Consider the following 22,181-nt stretch of genomic DNA (forward strand, 5'->3'; position numbering starts at 1 on the left):
ATTATTATTATTATTATTATTATTATTATTATTATTATTATTATTATTATTATTATTATTATTATTATTATTATTATTATTATTAATTTCGGACAAATGGGTCCATGTAAAAAATAAATAAATAAGAAATATATATACTGCTTGAAACTAATCTTTATTTAATTTCACGCCGTATTCAAGATGGCTACCCTCATATAGTAAATATCAGTAAATTTAGTATTTATTTTATTATCACATATACGCCAGCTGACTGTGGTTCACATCGTCGATATTGCTTCTTCTTTCAATATTGAAATATTGCTTTTAAGTACTATTCTATTTTCTATAGACGAAAAAAATCACAACCAAACAGTTGTCTATCTACGTAATTTTGACGTCACAGAAGCTTTCGTCACTAGAGGCGCATTAAAAAGTTCCGGTCTTCTTATTTTCAATCACGGAACATCAGGGTATCGTGTAAACTTGCTTACAAGTATTATTGCTTTTTTGTGTTAAAAAATGTAAAAAAAGCAACAAAGATATTAAAAGGCGTCTTTTATAATAGTCAAAATGCCATTCCTGTATGCCAGTGATCTGTAAAACAGTCTCACTGAATCCTTTAATAATCATTTTTGCAGTTCACGGGAATCAAAACAAAAGTAAAGATTTGAATTTCGGCAATGGTTTTGTCTATTTTTTATTATTAATCAAGTTTCCCAGTTTTCTTAGTGTTTTTTTTTTTACTTAAACACCTTTATTTGTTAATATAACACTAATTTGTTATTGATACGACCCTAATTTGAAAATCGCAAAGTGTGTGTGAGTCTAGGTTTATTTGAAAATTGGAAGGAATCATGTCTTCCAAGTAAGGGTAGATCCTTGTTTCGCGAACCCGCCGGATGAACAGGAGCCGAAAATGAAATAAAAATAAAATTTTATTTCAGCGTAATTTCTCGCGCCCGCCGACTTGTAAGTGCAAAAAATTGCTAAAAAAATATTATTTTTGTCTTCATTTTTTTTACCGCCCGCCGCATGCTAAATCCAAGTTGCATTTTCTTGGAAGTATCATGATCAAAGTACCAAAGTCTCGCGCAGATGAGAAACAAGGCTATACATGGAATAACATTTTATTTCATTTCTTCTCTCCGATCAATGATCTCACTTACAATTCTTTGAGAATAACACAAATCTAATAGAAAAAAGAAATAATTTTATTTTTTTTCCGCCCTCCTCAAAAAAAATGCCTTATAAAAACCCGAGAAACAAGGAATAACAAAAGTCTGGCCTAATTTCAAAAAGTGTGTTTTTTTTTCATTTTTTGTAAATATGAATATTAATATGGTATCAATATCATTAGTCATAATGTCAGTATAGGTACAGTTCAGGGGAATACCCGGTGTTGACGAACATGTTGTAACAGGCGCTGAGAACAGGATGTGTCTTTGCTGGAGTAGGAGGCGCCCTTGGACTTTCTTTTGCATATTCATGAGTTCTTCGAAGGCGGAAGTAAAAGTTACTAAATAAAGTCGCCAGCGCAAGATGGCGAGAAGCTGGGGCGAAGTTTTACTCTGGCTTTTCTTGGGACTGTTGTTCCCAATTTGTGAATCAAGTCTGATCCGATTGCGTCCGAATGAAGAGTATATTTATCAGTATGAAGCTAAGACACAGCTAGACAATGTTGGAGTGTTCAAGACGAATGCAAAGGTAATTTTTTGTTTTCTCTCGATCAACTAGATGTTAACTGAGATGTGAAGAGAGTGCCGCGCTGCAGGAAGATGATGAAGTATTTTGCAAAATAAGTTTCAAGTTATTTAAAATATATGATTTCCTCTGTTCATACTCCTGTATTCGGAGCTACGTTCATTCCCATTTGCTCAGATCATGGCGTTTTTTTTTAGCGATTCGAAATGTGATCAACGGAGCATTTTACGACGTCATTAACGTCGACCTGTTGCCTTCAACACCTTGAACTGGAGGTTAGCTTTGTTTGGTCGCACCACAGTCCACTATCCAGAAATCCACTATCAGAAATCGGGTCCATGTCAAGTACTGCCAGTCCATCTCTGATAGAACATTCAAATTAGACAAAATATTTATTGGTTCCGCTGCCATTTGTTCATCACCAAAGTCAGTGTACGAAGTTTCTTATTTGCGAAAAACTTTGCATTGGAAATGACCGACCGTCGTATAAGTGAATGACTTTCATTTACTCAAAAACAGTCTTGTCCTTGATTAAAACTTAACAATTTATAAGATTTATATTTTAATGATATTAATTTTTTTTTAGGAAAACTTCATTTGTCTTTGGTAAGAGCACGGCTACTTTTTTTAGTAACTGAGGTACACAATTTGTACAGATGGTCGTAAATACTAACAGCCTTAATTGTTTGTCCGCTTTGTTTGCAAACATCTACACAGCTTCTACTGTGATGATGGACTTGTATACTAGTATCCTCTTTTTTTTTTCGTGTCTTTTAATAAAAAAAATATTTGATTGCGAAAAAATGGCAAATGAACACAAAAAGCTAAAGAATGTGTCCCTTGGAAGGCAAGCAACTGGTATTGAAGAAAAGACTGCATGTATACATGAAGTCTAGTGGACTGTGATCAGATGCATGACTAACATACCCAGGGCTGGAGTGGAACTGGGAGTATGACGTTGGCACTCACATTGGAAACGTATACCAAAATGGGTAACTTTGTTCTGAAAATTCTCTACGTCCACTTTATTGGGAAAAAAAATAACTAGACATAGTCAGATTTCTAAAAAAGTAAGTTTTTTTTCTAATTTTGGACACAAATTTATGAGTTTGGGTGACAGACCCCCATAATTGTTTTTGAGTACACCCCAGCAGGGGGATAACAAAAAGTAACCCACCAGTCATGATACCACCCGTACATGTGTATTCCATTTTTTCACCTTACAAGTGTCATCCAGGGTTCAATTTGAGATATAGCAAAATATCTCCAATAATGGTAAAAGCTTTCTATTCCTGACAAAATGGCTGCTATTTATTAAATTATAATCAACATTTCCTAGAAAAAAAGGCTGGAGGCCCCAAACGTTCTTTTGTAAACTGTTTTACATTGGCTGGAAATACAATATTGCAAAATTGATAAATAGTTTAATTAACACTTTTGACCGCCATTGTCAATTTTTAGCACCATCTACAAAATAATTTTGTAGTCTGCTCTCCCATGAATTTGTAGTAAAAATTGAGAAAACTTTTGTTAAAAAACTAAAAGCAATATGTGAAACTGTCTGCTTGATCCAAAATGATGCTAAATTATATAGAGAATTTCACAAAATGTGGAAATATTTGCACAGAATTTTAGGCGGGAAAATATCTGGCACTCAAAGCGTTAATACATCATTGCAATTGAAAATGTGAACCTTATAAATAGTACCAGCCATGGAAATCATGTCTAACATGGCTGTTTAAATTTATATTTGGAAATTAAGAATTCAATGGAAAGCAAAGAATACAAATACTATGTGTTTTTTACAAGGTAATTAGTGTCATTGCATTTTCTATGTCTTCTGTCTTATCCCTAACCTCTCCCTCTTTTATCAAATCATTTTTTTCTTTCATATAGTTTAAGGTTTTAGTCAATCATAGTCAATTTATACATTTTTTATTTAAATAAAATTGGACAAGTTTTCAATATGATGACGCTAAAGAATTATCTTGACTTATTAATGTACCTGCAATCACCGTGCTGTGATAAAAAAGCATTTTAGTCTAGTCACTGTCCAGCACTGCGTATCATATGTTTTAAACTTACACAGTCTCTCAGACAGTGTGTTGATTTCAAACCAAAACTGTTTACACCAGAGGGCATGTAGTTTTCTAGACAGGCTTCATTCATTGCCATGACAACCATCGACACAGGTGTGTATTGTTCACTCACCCATTGTATTAGTTTATCTCTTTAGAATGCTGTGTTCGTATCCTGGTTCATACGAGCATTAGCCTTTTGAAATCTAGAATTTGTTCCACAATAATTTTGTCCCAGCGTGTACTCATGCCACGCTATAGGATTTAATTGTTTTTTTTAGCTCCTGCGTGTGTGTAGGGAGGTACTAAGTTTGGAATGTCATTGTTTACATATGAAAATTGGTGCTTACAACTCTTTCTAGGGGATCTAAACCCAACGTTAAGCCTATAAACGTTCCATTGTTTTTAGTGCCAAACCCCTTTGTTAAGTACAACAAAAAATATTTCGTTGGTGTTTGTGAGCTCTTGTGTGATTGGTCATTGCATGGACAGCTCTTCCACTTCCGTGTTTTACTCCCTATCAATTTGGGCCATGTTTAACCATAGACAGTATAGTAGTATTATAGTAACACCAAAGTCAAACGCCGTATGCCCAACGCAAGCTGGGCTGGAATATTATATTGAGCCAGTAAACAATGACGTCATATTTACTTCGATGCGATGTCACTACTTTCGTATCGAACTACAAGTATCTTTCCCCAAACGAGTCGTTTTCTTTCCGCAATACGCATCTTTCGAACACACAATACATAGTTATCAGGTTATTGTGAACGTGGTTCACTAGTAAATATTACTTTTAATATATATGTTCCTGTTTAATTGAATAAAATTAAAAGTTAGTTTCAGACGGCAGTAATGTTTCCGTACATGCTATATTCAGTTTGTACCCCGTTTTCGACAACATATTTGAATACTTTTGTTTTCATGATGCATGAATCTTCTTATTATGTTATTTTCCACCGACTGTGCTCGTTTTTTGTTGTTCTCTGTCTTGCACTTTTTTTGAAATTAACTTTCAATCCGTCCGTTTTCATGTCTGTCGTCATCTATTCACACTCTTTCAAACGGAATGCTTGTGTAAGTTTGTACCCCGTATTTGACAAAATACACGAATATTATTGTTTTCATGATGCATGAATATTCAAATTTTGTTATTTTCACCGACTACGCTTATTTTTTGTTGTTCTCTGTCTCGCATTTTTTTAAATAGACTTCCGTTTTCACGTCTGTCGCCATCTTGACTACACGTCCAGTCTTTCAGTCTGAATGCACGTCTACCTACGTTGTACCCTGTTTTTATTAAAAATTTCAACACAATAACTCGAATACTTGTGTATGAATGAGACACGATTTTCTTTATTATTTTATTTTCACTATTTTCGGTTTTTTGTTAGCGTTTCAAAGGGTTTCTTTTACGTGACGATCAAGAAAACGCAAATCTTTGCTATTTTCGATGTTGATGCCCGGGCTCTGAATCACACACACAGGGTTGTCTGCTGCGTTTGGATCTTCTTCACTATCATTTCTACCGTCATCAAAATCCGAAAAAAAAAACATCGAGCAAATCATCTACACACAGGAACTCGTGATCAGCAACGGCCATTTAGAATACCGTAGGCAACTCTCGTCAACGAAATTACGCATTTCGCGAGAGTTCACGACTTTCGCCGCCTAAAAACACGCATTTAACGAGAAATCGAAATAAACATTTAACGGTTAATTTCGTTAGCCTACCCTGCTACAATAGAATCGCTGGAGTTGCTTGTCCTTCCTACTATATTGTCTATGGTTTAACTCCGGGGTTATGTCCAAAAGCCACCCTCTTGACTGGAGATCTGTGTTGAAAAATAAACCTTTGTTGTTGCGGTGTACGCAAGACGATGAACTACTTATGTTTTTAACATCACTTCACCTATTAACAATTCACCCCTAGACGTGATAATTTCATTTCAATAGTAAAAATCCGTTCTCAAAAATCAAATAATCACAACCTCACCGAAATCCATTTTCTATTCTTACCCACAAGCCACACCCAGACCATTCATCAAAACGAGTGGTCTTGGGTATATTAGTACTCTGACCATGGAGCTAAAAAAAGATTTTTGTTTAGCTCCATGCTCTGACCCATGCCGAGGACTTCCTGTTTGTAATGCTATATGATAAATCAGATTAACTATCACGTGAAACCAAATGAAAATCATTCTAAAATAACGTACTAGTACTTATATCCAATTGATTCTGTGTTCATTGACCAGGGAGAAAAAAATGACATTTGCAATAATAATCGACGAGCAGGTCCGGGTAGTAACGTTCGGTTGACAAAATAGACGATACAACAGTACTGATTGGACCTACATGAATGCTACTCTATTTCACATAACCAAATGTTGTTTTTTTGCTGTCGTACATTATCTTCGGTAATAACTCCGAAAGTGAAGTCTTATATCTTCAGTAGAACGTAGCCGTTAAAACTTGCAAAACGAGTCTGTTTCGATCAATCATCGCTTAAGCAGCATACCATTTTTTTTTTGGCTCATTTAAAAAATACGAACGGTGTCAATATTTAAAACTGCATTTTGTCTGTCTCTTGCGTGCTTCAGAATGATATAGATCTTGGCCGATCGTATTTTTACAAAGGACCTGAATGTACAGCACTAATTTCACCCAACCTCCTGCTCGCTTCTGCTTTTCGATCATTATTTTTACTCGCTTTTGCAACCGCATGTTGAATAATTTCCGCTTAATTTTTCGACCGCGCGAACCCAGAAAAAATTCGCCCGTCTGCACGCTCGCATTTTAAATACATGGCCGTGGCATCAATATGTTCCTGGTGTCTCTGCTCTCTGCCCTAAGGAGTTAGCATTGCCTGTATCACGTGAATGTCTCGATAATCATATTGTTGAAACGAGGTAGCAGCCCTGGATTCAAACGGAACACAGTCTCGCTCTATCAGCTTGTTGTGGAACGTTCACATAACAAGAGGCTATAATTCAAGTTGCGTTCGCGAACGAAACAAATAAAGCATGATGGTTTGGAAGTGTCGTTCGAAATTAAATAATAGTTAATACTCGTTGAATCCTCAAAATTTAGCACTAAAACAACCATTTCGACAACTCATGTGCCAGTGTTCAGTGTTTGAACAAGCGGTCAGTGTTTTTAATAAGCGAGTGAGAAAAAAAAAGGAATAAAAACATGGTCGTTTTTCCGGTCGGAAATTAAGCGATATGCTGTTGATTAAAATGTTATAAAAGCAAAATACTAGTATTGGGCGAAATGAGTATTGATGCCCGTTTATAGCTTGACATGCGTCACCAAAATGTGGACATGGTTAGAGTTGGTAGTACCAGTACTAGTATACACGGGGAGGGAGTCCAGAGAGGGAACAGTCAGCATCCTTTTACGGGGGAAACGTGAAATCTCGACGGATTTGTTTCGTTCTCACATGTAATATTAGGTTTTGAGGGCTTCTGAGTTCAAAGAAGATGACTATATCAACCAAAAAGCATGCGTTTAGAGACATACCTATGCAGAAGTTGGTTTGCCATTTTAACACCTAGGCTACTCTATTGACATTGGTTGTTTATTTCATGGATTTGGCACTTGAGGTGGCTGATAAGCCGTGTCGAAAACATGCACAAAACGACCATTCTGTGCACGTTTTCGACACGGATTAAAAACCAGTTGTAAGCACAAATTTTCATATGTATGTCTGTGTGTCTGCTCAATAAATTTCATAGCAGATTTTGATTCAATTTGAAATATATGTACAATGGGGGTAATGTGCAAATTAATATAATTATTTTTATGAATTTCAACCAAATTTTTGTAGATTAGATGGATTTGCAGACTTTTTTTCTAATCTTTAGATTTTAGTCAAATTCATGCTGATTAGTAAGCTAATTTATATTACTGGTAACTGTTTTTTTTAAGCTCTTCTGTTGACTTGGAAAATATTATTTTTGAAAACGAATTGCCCGAGCTCTCAGATTTGTTGATTTTCTTGACGATAATTGTAGTTCTCTTATTTTAGTGAATATTTTCTTCATTTTTTGGTAATTTTGTGTGCCCCAGAACAGTACACAGACCTACATGTAATTAGTTTTGGGTTGAAATCTATGCATAATAATTTATTAATTTGCATAATTACAATTTTTCTACCTATATCTCAAAAAATTATTGTATTTCAATAAGACTTGGTATATACTTTATATGTGGCTAGGAACAATAATAGAGACCTGATTAATTTTCTGATATCTCAAAAAAAATCAGATTTAAATTGAACTTGTGGTTGAGGTGTTCTGGAATAAATTAGACAACAAACCGCAGATGTACAATCAAATCAGATGTACAATCAAATCAGATGTACAATCAAATCAGATGTGCAATCAATTATTTTCTGTAAGTATTTATAAACTTCAATGATGTGGATCACATTGTTTCTACATTGTACATCTCAATATTAGAGACGTACGTTACTTCAAATAGAGCATGACATCAGTGTTAAGAACTTACTATAAAGCTTAACATTACAACTGATGCAAAGATAAATCATACCCCTTTTTTCTTGGGTTCATTAAAATGCAAATCCCCATCATAGGTGTAAATTGGTGACCAAGAAGTCAACTAAACATAAACTAATGCATGAAGATCAATATCCTCCATTCTCGGACTAGTCAGTCAGAGCATGTTCTCACACTCCCAGCTGAAATGGCTAAAATGCACATGAGACCGAGGATTTCCAATGTGTGTACTCGCTATTCAGCAAAATTCGTAGCCGAGACACATGTTCGGCCGGGATTAGGCCGATTGTCACCTCTAAACAATTGCGTTGCCAGTCTGCTTATTAGTTTTCTGAGCTGAAACATATAAATCACTTCCCAAGTAACTAATTACTAATTTTTTATAATTGTAGCAATAATTACTGATGATAAATATTTTTTTTTCCTAGATTGGAATTTCTTTGCTTGAGGATGAGGGAAATGGACAGCACTGTAGACTCCATGTCATTTCTATAATGCAGGTTTTGGACCATGACACTCCGAAAGGTATGAATAGTTTACAAGAATTCAGTGTACCGCTATATTCCATTGTCTCTACAGTGTAGCATCATTGAAATTTTGATTTACTCCTTTATACACATGAGAAGAATGTGGACTGTAAGGTGGTTTTCATTTTAGTTGACGCATTGGAGGGGGAGGAATAGAGAACAACTATTATTTATATTTCTTCAGTAGGATTTAAACAAGGTTTTCCATCATGATATTTTGGTAATTTTTATTATTGTGGATCTCTTTCAAATGTGTATGGGATGTATTTTATAAATTTTTTTTTTCTGTAGTTTTGAAATTTTTTTTTCAAAACACACCATATACTGAGTTTATAATGGTCATTCCTTCATAGAATACATGTCTGGTCTGATTCCAAAAGATTTGATAGTTTTTAGAACATATTTAGTGTCTTTATGTTTTGATTGTAATATATATTTAAATCATTTTTCCTTATCCAAGTTCAGGAATTTAATATCTATGTTTGTTTGTTTGTTTAGGTGAAGTTCTTCCTCATTCCAGAGGTTGGCACATGACGAAGTGGTAAGTGAACAAGAAAATAACTTCTTTACTGGCATAGATGTTAGGTGTATAAATCTTCTATTTCAGTGTTTGAAATTTGTCAAAATGGTTTACCAGACAACAGGGCAGGTAACTTGTTTATGTTTTTAATCGTTTCTCTACATTTCATTCAATCAGTGTCACTGCAGTGACTTTCATTCAAGTCAGAAATGCCTTACAATACACTGTCTGTTTGTTGACAGTACCATTGGTGTAATCATCCACTTGAATTCCCACGATGGGACAGTTTAACATATACTTTTGGTTTTATCATATACCCTATTCCCCTGTTTGGAGTCACATTTTACTTTTTACTTCTTTGTTGGAGGCTCGATTCCTAAAAACCGGCACAACATTTTAAAAATACAGTGTTAAAACACAAAACAGAATAAGATGTCAACCCCGCTCTGAAAATGTTGGGTCAACTTTTACTCGCGGATATTGTGAGCATGAGCTAAATCATGGATTTGTTATACCGTACATGTAGATTGTTGTTGTTGTTTTACATGTGTCCAAACAGTCACATCAGACATCTGGGTACATAATTTTGACAATAATCATACATCCATAGACATTTTCTGACTTTTTGTAAAAAAGTAATATTTTATTTATTTTCTCAAAAAATCTACCCGACCACAACTTGAAACTTTCAACAGCCCAACTGAATAGTTACCCGCGTTGGGTGTACCGACAGGTAGTAATTCCAAACATTGTCCATTTCCATTACATATAATATAAAAAGTTCTTCTAAGCAAACTAATTCCTATTCCTGATTCTCATTCGTCATGCCCCTCCACAACCGGTGATTGCTTCTAACAAGATAATTAAAATTGTCTCCTATTCCAGGTTCTCATTTGTCATGACCTACCATGGCGAGGTCACGGCTGTTTACTATCCTGAGACTGAAAACATGGAAGTGTTGACTTTTAAGAAGATGTTCGTAGGATTGTTTACTTCCAAGCTACATACTTCAGATGAACTATTGAAAGCCGGTAAAGATTGGACTTATAAAGTCAATGAAACTGGACATGAAGGTATGATTTAATCCTTTATTGATTTATTTTCCATTTTGTTGACTTTTGTTGACACATTTCTCACATTTAGTTTAAATTTGATAAAAAGGCGGGATACAATGATCTGAATTTATTTAAAGAGAGTAGGCCGAAATACAATAACTTAAGTAATTTTCATTGGGCTTGCCGTAGAGGCATAGAGGGAATATTCTTCTTGGTTTTTTGTGGTTTTTGTGGTATTTTAACTGACTGCAGGCTAAAGTAAACCCTTGAACAACCTTTTCTAAAGGGCATGCCTTGACTAATTTTATAACACACAATGTTTTGTTTTGTGATTTGAATACAAATTACCAACTGGTGGACATGTTTGTTTTAAATCTTTTTTTTTGTACTTTTCATGGACATGGAAGAAACGGTAGAATATTTAAGGGTTGACCATTAGTATGTCAGGGATGGGCCATTAACAGCATAGAAGCAAATCAGAATCAAAATTCTTGTGTAAAATTTGACGTAACAAACGAAAATAAACATTTACAGCAGAAAAAAAATTGCCACAACTGCTGTGCCCTTCCACAAATGCATAATGTTCAACACTTTAAAACACAAAGTTTCTTGTCAAGTTTACAAGTGCTCAATTATTGTCACCAATATCAAAGTAACTGAATGTTGTATTTACTCACGTCGTAATTCAATATGGGTGTGATGGGGTAAGAAAAGGCCATCCGGGTTCAACAATCGTTAGAATGTATGGGTAAATAATTCATGCCTGTATAGCGTTACAGTTTACTTGACTGCACATCAACAATACCGGTAGATTGTCTATTTCAGACCTCACTGTTTTGCACTCTGATCATACATTCACATTTTGAAAAGAAAATTGTACTAAAATATACCGTACTTCCCGTATAAGCCCAGGGGCCTGAACATGTAAAATTGGGAAAATTAGGGGGTGGGCTTATGCTCATAGACCACCTCAGAAAAAAATAATTTTTTGGGGGGTTTAAAATTGTAACCATCTTCTCACTATAAAAAATTATCCAAATTACATTTTTCGTTCACAGCACCGGTCTCGGAGAAATATTACGTCTTTTTGACATGTTCATAAAAATACACACATTTTATTACAATACGATTTACATACTGTCTGAATTTACAGTGCAAAAATGGGTAGGATCTGTGGGAAAACTGTCGAAGGCAAGATCTTTATCATTATCTTCGTCTTGGAATGTTTTCGATCGTACGCAAACGATCGATACAAAGCAATTTCCGCCATTGGGTTTTTAATCATGATTTGACCTGAACAACTTCCTTTGACCTAACAGGTCACGTCTTTCGTTAACCAATCAAAATGCTGTGTCGTACAGACGAAGTTTCCGATTATTGATGAAGCAATGCGCAAGTGAATTACCGCGATGTTAAAATACGATCCGATTTTGACAAAAAAACGGTGATTGTTTTCCATAAAGCTGTTGACTCGCAATTTTTCGAAAGGTAAACTGAGGGTGGAGGAAGTATTTAAACCATTCACGGTCTCTAACAAATCATGTCGAAGAATAGTTTGCTCGTTCACACCCCGTTCACGGCAGTCTCAACGATTATTCAGAAAAGTAAAATGATGTTCAATGACAAATGAAAATTCACAGGAATTTGTTTCAGCTATTAGAACATAATGATAGCGCTTTTATAATAATAATTTAAAAACACACTTCAAAAACAAAGATTGCAGTGTTTGAAGATGTAAATTCAACAGTACTGTTGACCTCTCTCTCCACTTCTCTCCAACTAACTATTTAAGTTGATTTGCATACAAAGCAGAGCTTGCAACATGATAGCTATTCATTGGGGGCGTTTTTCTTTACTTTTCATATAATACAGTAGTCACACAATGAATATAATAAGGCAGTTCATGTTTGTCTCAGTGAATCATTAATTTATGACATACACCTGTACAAAATACTTGGACAAAAGCCAGCTAAGATTTTTATACTAAAATATCTGAATTACTGAAATTATGTCCCTAAACAAATTAGGCACCAATGTTTTTTTAAAATATTTACATCTATCAAGGACATTCAGTAGACTGATTCCCCACTGTTGGTTCAACCCCAAAACTTGTTTGTATTCAAAATTTATTATGACAATGCATATTTATATTGAAACAAACTATGATAAAGGGAATAATATTGTATAACAAAGGGCAAGGTCACCAGAGTTCAACCATGTTTATTTTTTAATTTTCTAAATTGTGAAATTTGTGTTGTTCAATCCATGCATATGTTTTCTAGGCTGACAGGAAAATGCAAAATATCTGCAAAATTACACAAAACCACTGCACTCTGGGTGAGTGTGCCATAGACTCAATGGGGAGGCCACAGCCACTGCACCCAGGGTGAGTGTGTAACAAACTCAATAGGGAGGCCACAGCCACTGCACCCAGGGTGAGTGTGTAACAAACTCAATGGGTAGGCCAAATCCACTGCACCCAGGGTGAGTGTGTAACAAACTCAATGGGGAGGCCACAGCCACTGCACCCAGGGTGAGTGTGTAACAAACTCAATAGGGAGGCCACAGCCACTGCAGCCAGGGTGAGTGTGTAACAAACTCAATGGGGAGGCCACAGCCACTGCACCCAGGGTGAGTGTGTAACAAACTCAATGGGGAGGCCAAATCCACTGTACCCAGGGAGAGTGTGTAACAAACTCAATAGGGAGGCCACAGCCACTGCACCCAGGGTGAGTGTATAACAAACTCAATGGGGAGGCCACAGCCACTGCACCCAGGGTGAGTGTGTAACAAACTCAATGGGGAGGCCACAGCCACTGCACCCAGGGTGAGTGTGTAACAAACTCAATGGGTAGACCAAATCCACTGCACCCAGGGTGAGTGTGTAACAAACTCAATAGGGAGGCCACAGCCACTGCACCCAGGGTGAGTGTGTAACAAACTCAATAGGGAGGCCACAGCCACTGCACCCAGGGTGAGTGTGTAACAAACTCAATAGGGAGGCCACAGCCACTGCACCCAGGGTGAGTGTGTAACAAACTCAATAGGGAGGCCACAGCCACTGCACCCAGGGTGAGTGTGTAACAAACTCAATGGGGAGGCCACAGCCACTGCACCCAGGGTGAGTGTATAACAAACTCAATAGGGAGGCCACAGCCACTGCACCCTGGGTGAGTGTGTAACAAACTCAATGGGGAGGCCACAGCCACTGCACCCAGGGTGAGTGTGTAACAAACTCAATGGGGAGGCCACAGCCACTGCACCCAGGGTGAGTGTGTAACAAACTCAATGGGGAGGCCACAGCCACTGCACCCAGGGTGAGTGTGTAACAAACTCAATGGGGAGGCCACAGCCACTGCACCCAGGGTGAGTGTGTAACAAACTCAATGGGGAGGCCACAGCCACTGCACCCAGGGTGAGTGTGTAACAAACTCAATGGGTAGGCCACAGCCACTGCACCCAGGGTGAGTGTGTAACAAACTCAATAGGGAGGCCACAGCCACTGCACCCAGGGTGAGTGTGTAACAAACTCAATGGGTAGGCCAAATCCACTGCACCCAGGGTGAGTGTGTAACAAACTCAATGGGGAGGCCACAGCCACTGCACCCAGGGTGAGTGTGTAACAAACTCAATGGGGAGGCCACAGCCACTGCACCCAGGGTGAGTATGTAACAAACTCAATAGGGAGGCCACAGCCACTGCACCCAGGGTGAGTGTGTGACAAACTCAATGGGGAGGCCACAGCCACTGCACCCAGGGTGAGTGTGTAACAAACTCAATAGGGAGGCCACAGCCACTGCAGCCAGGGTGAGTGTGTAACAAACTCAATGGGGAGGCCACAGCCACTGCACCCAGGGTGAGTGTGTAACAAACTCAATAGGGAGGCCACAGCCACTGCACCCAGGGTGAGTGTGTAACAAACTCAATAGGGAGGCCACAGCCACTGCACCCAGGGTGAGTGTGTAACAAACTCAATAGGGAGGCCACAGCCACTGCACCCAGGGTGAGTGTGTAACAAACTCAATAGGGAGGCCACAGCCACTGCACCCAGGGTGAGTGTGTAACAAACTCAATAGGGAGGCCACAGCCACTGCACCCAGGGTGAGTGTGTAACAAACTCAATAGGGAGGCCACAGCCACTGCACCCAGGGTGAGTGTGTAACAAACTCAATGGGGAGGCCACAGCCACTGCACCCAGGGTGAGTGTATAACAAACTCAATAGGGAGGCCACAGCCACTGCACCCTGGGTGAGTGTGTAACAAACTCAATGGGGAGGCCACAGCCACTGCACCCAGGGTGAGTGTGTAACAAACTCAATGGGGAGGCCACAGCCACTGCACCCAGGGTGAGTGTGTAACAAACTCAATGGGGAGGCCACAGCCACTGCACCCAGGGTGAGTGTGTAACAAACTCAATGGGGAGGCCACAGCCACTGCACCCAGGGTGAGTGTGTAACAAACTCAATGGGGAGGCCACAGCCACTGCACCCAGGGTGAGTGTGTAACAAACTCAATGGGTAGGCCACAGCCACTGCACCCAGGGTGAGTGTGTAACAAACTCAATAGGGAGGCCACAGCCACTGCACCCAGGGTGAGTGTGTAACAAACTCAATGGGTAGGCCAAATCCACTGCACCCAGGGTGAGTGTGTAACAAACTCAATGGGGAGGCCACAGCCACTGCACCCAGGGTGAGTGTGTAACAAACTCAATGGGGAGGCCACAGCCACTGCACCCAGGGTGAGTATGTAACAAACTCAATAGGGAGGCCACAGCCACTGCACCCAGGGTGAGTGTGTAACAAACTCAATGGGGAGGCCACAGCCACTGCACCCAGGGTGAGTGTGTAACAAACTCAATAGGGAGGCCACAGCCACTGCAGCCAGGGTGAGTGTGTAACAAACTCAATGGGGAGGCCACAGCCACTGCACCCAGGGTGAGTGTGTAACAAACTCAATAGGGAGGCCACAGCCACTGCACCCAGGGTGAGTGTGTAACAAACTCAATAGGGAGGCCACAGCCACTGCACCCAGGGTGAGTGTGTAACAAACTCAATGGGGAGGCCACAGCCACTGCACCCAGGGTGAGTGTATAACAAACTCAATAGGGAGGCCACAGCCACTGCACCCTGGGTGAGTGTGTAACAAACTCAATGGGGAGGCCACAGCCACTGCACCCAGGGTGAGTGTGTAACAAACTCAATGGGGAGGCCACAGCCACTGCACCCAGGGTGAGTGTGTAACAAACTCAATGGGGAGGCCACAGCCACTGCACCCAGGGTGAGTGTGTAACAAACTCAATGGGGAGGCCACAGCCACTGCACCCAGGGTGAGTGTGTAACAAACTCAATGGGGAGGCCACAGCCACTGCACCCAGGGTGAGTGTGTAACAAACTCAATGGGTAGGCCACAGCCACTGCACCCAGGGTGAGTGTGTAACAAACTCAATAGGGAGGCCACAGCCACTGCACCCAGGGTGAGTGTGTAACAAACTCAATGGGTAGGCCAAATCCACTGCACCCAGGGTGAGTGTGTAACAAACTCAATGGGGAGGCCACAGCCACTGCACCCAGGGTGAGTGTGTAACAAACTCAATGGGGAGGCCACAGCCACTGCACCCAGGGTGAGTATGTAACAAACTCAATAGGGAGGCCACAGCCACTGCACCCAGGGTGAGTGTGTAACAAACTCAATGGGGAGGCCACAGCCACTGCACCCAGGGTGAGTGTGTAACAAACTCAATAGGGAGGCCACAGCCACTGCAGCCAGGGTGAGTGTGTAACAAACTCAATGGGGAGGCCACAGCCACTGCACCCAGGGTGAGTGTGTAACAAACTCAATAGGGAGGCCACAGCCACTGCACCCAGGGTGAGTGTGTAACAAACTCAATGGGGAGGCCACAGCCACTGCACCTTAGATGACTATGTAACAGATTAACGGGGAAGCCAAAGCCACTGTCACTATGTCACTATCATGTAGAGTACATTTCCTATAATATACAACTCAATATATTAGCATTTTAATTTCACTGTGTGCCTTCTACAGCAAAAAATAAAGTTGTGATTTCATTTCGACCAGTCACTGGTAGCATAGTGGTTGTCGCACCTTAGGCTGAACATCAAAAGGGTCGACCCCTACCCTGGGTGAGTGTATCACATGGGAAGGCCCAATATTCCACTGGCCGAGATTCATTCACTAACGAATGTGATTTTAGGAGAACCTTTTGTTAAGGTCCACAGGTGCTTATGTTGACGCCAGGATAGTGCATCAAAATTGCCATTTGATGGAGAGATAGCCACACAGCCCTGTCATATAGTTCCAAATATAAAATATGACTTCTGTGTCAAAAATGCACTATATGCAATAGCACTTGCAATTTGCTCATACAAAAAAAAAGATCAGGAGAGACAACAGTGACATTCAATGTCTGAATTTCAATGTCTGGAATTCAATGTCCGGAACATTCAATGTCTCAAAATATTATATACATAACTATTCATTCTGCAATTATTAGCACGAACACACAGAGAGAATGTTTTGATGATGAGACTTTGTGCTACTTCCTGTTATTCTGCAATCTGCACTTTTTGAATTTGCTTTGGTATTGTTTTATAACCATAGAACTAACATGTATACCTTCCTGAGTTAAAATGACTGAGGATGTTTGTATATTCTTAACAAGTTTGGGCAAATCCTTAGCTGTGCTAACCACTGTTTCCTTCCATGTGTGAGATGCCGCAATCGGGCCTATCCGATCTGCAAACATATGAGTTTAGCTTAAATCGTAGCCCGTACTTGGTGTAGCATGAACACTACTAATAATGTGACATTTATGATTTGTGTACCTCTACAGGTGAACATGAATCAACATATACTGCCACACCCACCACTGATGGCATTGTGTTTAGAAGACAGAAACATGGACATGTTGTTTATAATGCCAAAGCAACACATGAAAAGGTATAATCTGAAGACAACAACTGTGTTAAGATTTACATTCCAGTTTTATATAAATAACACATACTTTTGATGAAATTATATTTTAATAGATGACTGATGATTTTTTTTACAGGAAATTCTGTATCATTCTGATCTGCAGCTGCCTCATTCGATACACATTGAAGAGAGTTTTTCAGCTCCACGGAAAGCATCCCCTGGGTAAACAGTGTTTTTGTTTTGTCTTTCCAGTTATTAGCATTATTTTATGAATACTTTTGATGATTTCGAGTGTTAATATTGAACCAAACAAGATTTGTTAAATATCTTGATTAATGTTTATAATTTGAAAAAGTCAACTCATTTTACCTTTCACAATTTTTTTGTTTATATTTTTTTTCAAAAATGTTGATCAAAAACTGCAGCTGATTGGAAATTATGTTAATTTTTAGCTCCACTGTTGACTTTGTTGAGCAGAGCTTTTCATATGAGTGATTGTTCATTGTCATCTGTCGGCATCCACATCAACTTTTTACTTTTTCAAAGTCTTCTTGAAAACTGCAAGTCTGATTGCTTTAATACTTGGTGTATACAGTATGTACCTTGGGTAGACCTCACTTAGATTTGTTCATTTCATGATGTTTCCTTTAATTCTCTAATTTTGGTGAATATTATAGAAAATTATATAACATTATGACATTCAAAGAGTTAAGGGTCTGAGGACTAGTGGGTAAATTGTAACAGCCATTTGTGTCACATTGCTTTCATTTAATCGTCTTTTAATTACAATTACTTTACAATAACTTTAGTTATTAAAGCAATGAAATTCATAATATAGAGATATCTGTAACTAGCCAATAAAACATTATAAGTGGTCTTCACTTCTGTAGCTATGATATGTATGCTGGAGTTCCAGGAGATAAGAAAAAGAAAGAAGAAAATGAACGGCACCAGTATGGTAAGTTCCATTTGCACAACATAATTATTTTGAGAAAAGTTAATACATTCATTTTCAATTATCTTTTATTACTGTGACTGAAGCATATATATGACTGGTATTAATCAAAGAGCCTGGGCCACATATCTGGTAATACATTTACTAGATTAGGGTTACTTTATATTTCTTTTATGGTACTAATATCCACAGTGTCATGCTATACTTAAAATGGTCACTATACCACTTAAAGTGGCATTCAGCCTTCGTAATGTTGTTAGAACTCATGTTGTTAGAGGTATTTGGGCTTGTGAAAATGTGTGGATAGCGAGAAAACAGTAACCATCAGAATCACCAGCAGTACACAACTAACCGATGCCTCCCGATCGTTACCGATTCAGCTCGTCTTCTTCCGGTGCTTTGTTATGAGAGCCAGTTCCCATCAGCCTAGGGAGTTCACAATAAAAACTCAATAGCTGACAGACTCGATCATGTTGAGCGTTGTTACGAACTGTCAATCACTGTAAATTCACTGACGACACATGGTTTTTAGTAATCTCTAGATTATCCAGTTTTGGATTTACTACGATTAACCTTCGGCATTTTCTTTGGATATAAACAAAACAAAAATATTAATAATCAACCATTTCATGGCTAGCACAAGAAAAATTGTTGAGCTTCTCAAAAAAACAAATGTGTAGGAAAATAAAAGCAAAATTTGTATATGAAAAATATGTGACTAAAATGACAAAACAAAGTGCTCATGTCCTTCAAATTGAAAACATTGATGCTGAAGATAGTATCTGCACAGGAAACAGGAAATTGAAATTGAAAACTTATCCTCCTCAAATGCAACCTATATAAGGAAAAAAGTGAAAACATAATTAAAAATATTACTTTCATCTTAAATCAGCTCCATAACGAATGATGAATGTCTAGCAGATCTGCTGAAAAGTAAAAGCAATGAATAAATCATTGAGCTAGTTAAATTCATCCACACTTGTTACAGAATGAGACAAGACAAAATCCAAAAATGGCAGTTGTTTTTCTATTGTTTTACTTTTTATTGTTTTCTCTACCAAGATCCCACATTGGGATATTATTATTTTTATTACATCTGTAAAATTGCTAAACTAAGTTATTTTGTGTTCCTAGATTATTTATAGTCATATAAATTTGTTATGAGGTTGCATATAATACGTATAAAGTTAAAAAATACAAAGCAGGAATATGTAAGAAGCAGGTGATCGTCAAACAAATCCTAAGGAAATATGCATAATATTTGATTAGACTAAGTGAAAACATCAAAACATCAATATTGTGGTTTTGCTGACATCATAGACTGCTGAAAACTCAATCACAGAAATCTACATAAATGCTTGATGTTATTTGGCTTATTGTAAACAACTTCTCAGTGAATATCTTGTATTAAAAGATCATTATTAGGTAATATATGGCACATGCTTAGAGATTATTGATGTATTTTTTAGTACAAATACACATGTTGCTTGATTCCATTGGGATAGGAAGATGATCACACATTCCTGTTTTAAATATGTATCCCCAAACATGGAATGTGTTCTCTCCGGAAAATTAAACAATGACCAGCCATTTGCACATAAAGTCTGGAGAGACTACACTGACTTTTCATGTCAAGAATGTTGAAAAGGAAAATTTTAAGAAAATAGTTTGCAGATGTAAATATAACAGATAAAATGCATTTGGTGCAAGCATACTTTAATACATGTTTCTCTATTGGAGATACTGGAAAATACTTAATTTTAGCTGGAATTAATTTTCACTGAAAATAATTTGTATGTGTTTTGTATGGAATTTATTTTCGCTGAATTCTGACAAGTTGAATGTAAAATATAGAAAAAAAGGTATATTCGCTGGATTTTATTTTCAGTGAATCATTCCTTCAGCGAAAATTAATTCCAAGCGAAAATAAAGTATTATACAGTATGTGCTTCTAATAAAATACCCATTGTTTTGTAGACTTACCTGAGATGGCTGGTACCTCTACTGGTGACTTGCAGTATATCAGTACTAAGGCATTACGGTTTCCTCATAACGCCACGGTAACATCACCAAATAATCTAATCAGTGATTCCATTCAAATCTTAATGGTAAGTATAATTTCGTAAATGTAATATCAGTTTTAGATGTATTTGGTATCATTTGTTCCAGATGAATCCCTGAATTTAATTAAATTGTACAGCGATCAAAAGAATACTTAAATATACTTAAGCAGTCAAAGGAATACTTAATATACTTAAGCAGTCAAAAGAATACTTAAATATACTTAAGCAGTCAAAGGAATACTTAATATACTTAAGCAGTCAAAAGAATACTTAAATATACTTAAGCAGTCAAAGGAATACTTAAATATACTTAAGCAGTCAAAGGAATACTTAAATATACTTAAGCAGTCAAAGGAATACTTAAATATACTTAAGCAGTCAAAGGAATACTTAAATATACTTAAGCAGTCAAAGGAATACTTAAATATACTTAAGCAGTCAAAGGAATACTTAAATATACTTAAGTAGTCAAAGGAATACTTAAAGGAAACAAATGGATGGAATAAAAGCTAACATTCATTTTATTTTAGTATGATTAACTCTTTTTTTTGTCATATTTTTTTCTAGTATGACAAGCCTCCCCTTCCTCTAGAAGAAATTGACAAACAGATAAAAGGAAATATGTCATGTGTGTGGGAGAACAAAATTATAGGTGAACTATGTACATGTTACTGAAATCGCACTCCATTTTAAACATGAAATTTTGCTCTCAACTTTGTAAATTGTAGTACAGTTGTCCGTGGTCTTGTAAAAGATAAGTTTATTTGAATTGCTCCAAAATGTCCAGCACGACATACCGGTATTATGAATGTTTTTTGCATCTTATTACTGCATTAATATTTAGCACGGACATTGCAGTTTGCAAAAAACAGTATAGCCAACATAGCAATTACCAAACATCAACAATATAACCAACATGGCAATTAACAGATGACATGAATATGGCTAATGTGGCAATTAACGACAAGATTGTGGCCAACATGGCTGACTATCTGTCAGCTCCAGAGGCCAATTTTGACCTAAAATTTTATTACAGCTATTACAACAAATTCAGATTGCTTAGACCAGAGATATATGAAATATTTTAAACTTCTGTTTTTTTTCTTAAAACCAGTATGGTTGCTGAACCACAAAATTGTTAAAATTAGGTGCATTGACAAATTGCCATTTAGGCATACAAAGAAGATTCTTTTGCCTCTTACTAAATTTGATGAAACAAATAGAAAAGAAAAACCTAAATGCCAACAATAGGTCTGCACGCCCTCTGACCCAATATACATGTATATTGCAATGTTTGTTTATCTAATAAATCTTGACATATTTCAGAATCCGTTGAAAAGAGCACATGTTTCAACAACTTGGTGCATCTTTTACCTCGTCTTTCTGCCATCAATCTCACCATTATTGCTGAACGTTACATCACTGATGATGTCACATCTGAGAAAGAGTTTGAATACAGGAGTATTATGATTGATGCACTTGGTGCCATTGCCACGGAAACTTCACAGTTGTTGCTAACGGAGATGATCCTGTTATCTGACAATCCCAACCCAGATTTAATCTATAGATGTTTAGTACATTTTGTTGCTCTGAAAGTACCACCACCAACAAAGTTCATCAATTTACTAGAGACTATAGCATTTAGAAATAAATTTGTGTTTCCAGGTAAGCAAATGTCTTTTCCTATTTTAGTTTAAATCTTCTCAATTATATTCTTATTTATTAAATAATAATTGTATATTTATGAAGATGTTTGAGTTGTAATTTATCTAAAATCTTGTAAACCATATTTTGAAAAGAAATTTTTTGTTGAAGTTTATTGTACTATTATTATCTCTGTCTTTTCACAA

The 22,181-nt window shown here is 37.5% G+C and overlaps 1 protein-coding gene across 1 annotated transcript in view; it reads left to right on the forward strand.

Annotated features, from left to right (window-relative positions):
* The first annotated feature begins 1,470 nt into the window (after positions 1-1,470).
* The window catches only part of LOC100366953 (uncharacterized), a 151,938-nt gene continuing 131,227 nt past the window's right edge, over positions 1,471-22,181 (forward strand). The window contains exons 1-10 of the mRNA XM_085491379.1: positions 1,471-1,683; positions 8,707-8,803; positions 9,304-9,346; positions 10,211-10,398; positions 17,231-17,337; positions 17,450-17,535; positions 18,204-18,271; positions 20,246-20,376; positions 20,899-20,983; positions 21,658-21,996. Coding sequence (XP_085347505.1) covers positions 1,519-1,683; positions 8,707-8,803; positions 9,304-9,346; positions 10,211-10,398; positions 17,231-17,337; positions 17,450-17,535; positions 18,204-18,271; positions 20,246-20,376; positions 20,899-20,983; positions 21,658-21,996 — 1,309 coding nt within the window. The 5' untranslated portion in view covers positions 1,471-1,518. The remainder of the gene's footprint in view (positions 1,684-8,706; positions 8,804-9,303; positions 9,347-10,210; positions 10,399-17,230; positions 17,338-17,449; positions 17,536-18,203; positions 18,272-20,245; positions 20,377-20,898; positions 20,984-21,657; positions 21,997-22,181) is intronic.

The sequence above is a fragment of the Saccoglossus kowalevskii genome, chromosome 16, assembly GCF_978046115.1.
Source record: "Saccoglossus kowalevskii chromosome 16, keSacKowa6.1, whole genome shotgun sequence".
Classification (NCBI taxonomy): Eukaryota; Metazoa; Hemichordata; class Enteropneusta; family Harrimaniidae; genus Saccoglossus; species Saccoglossus kowalevskii.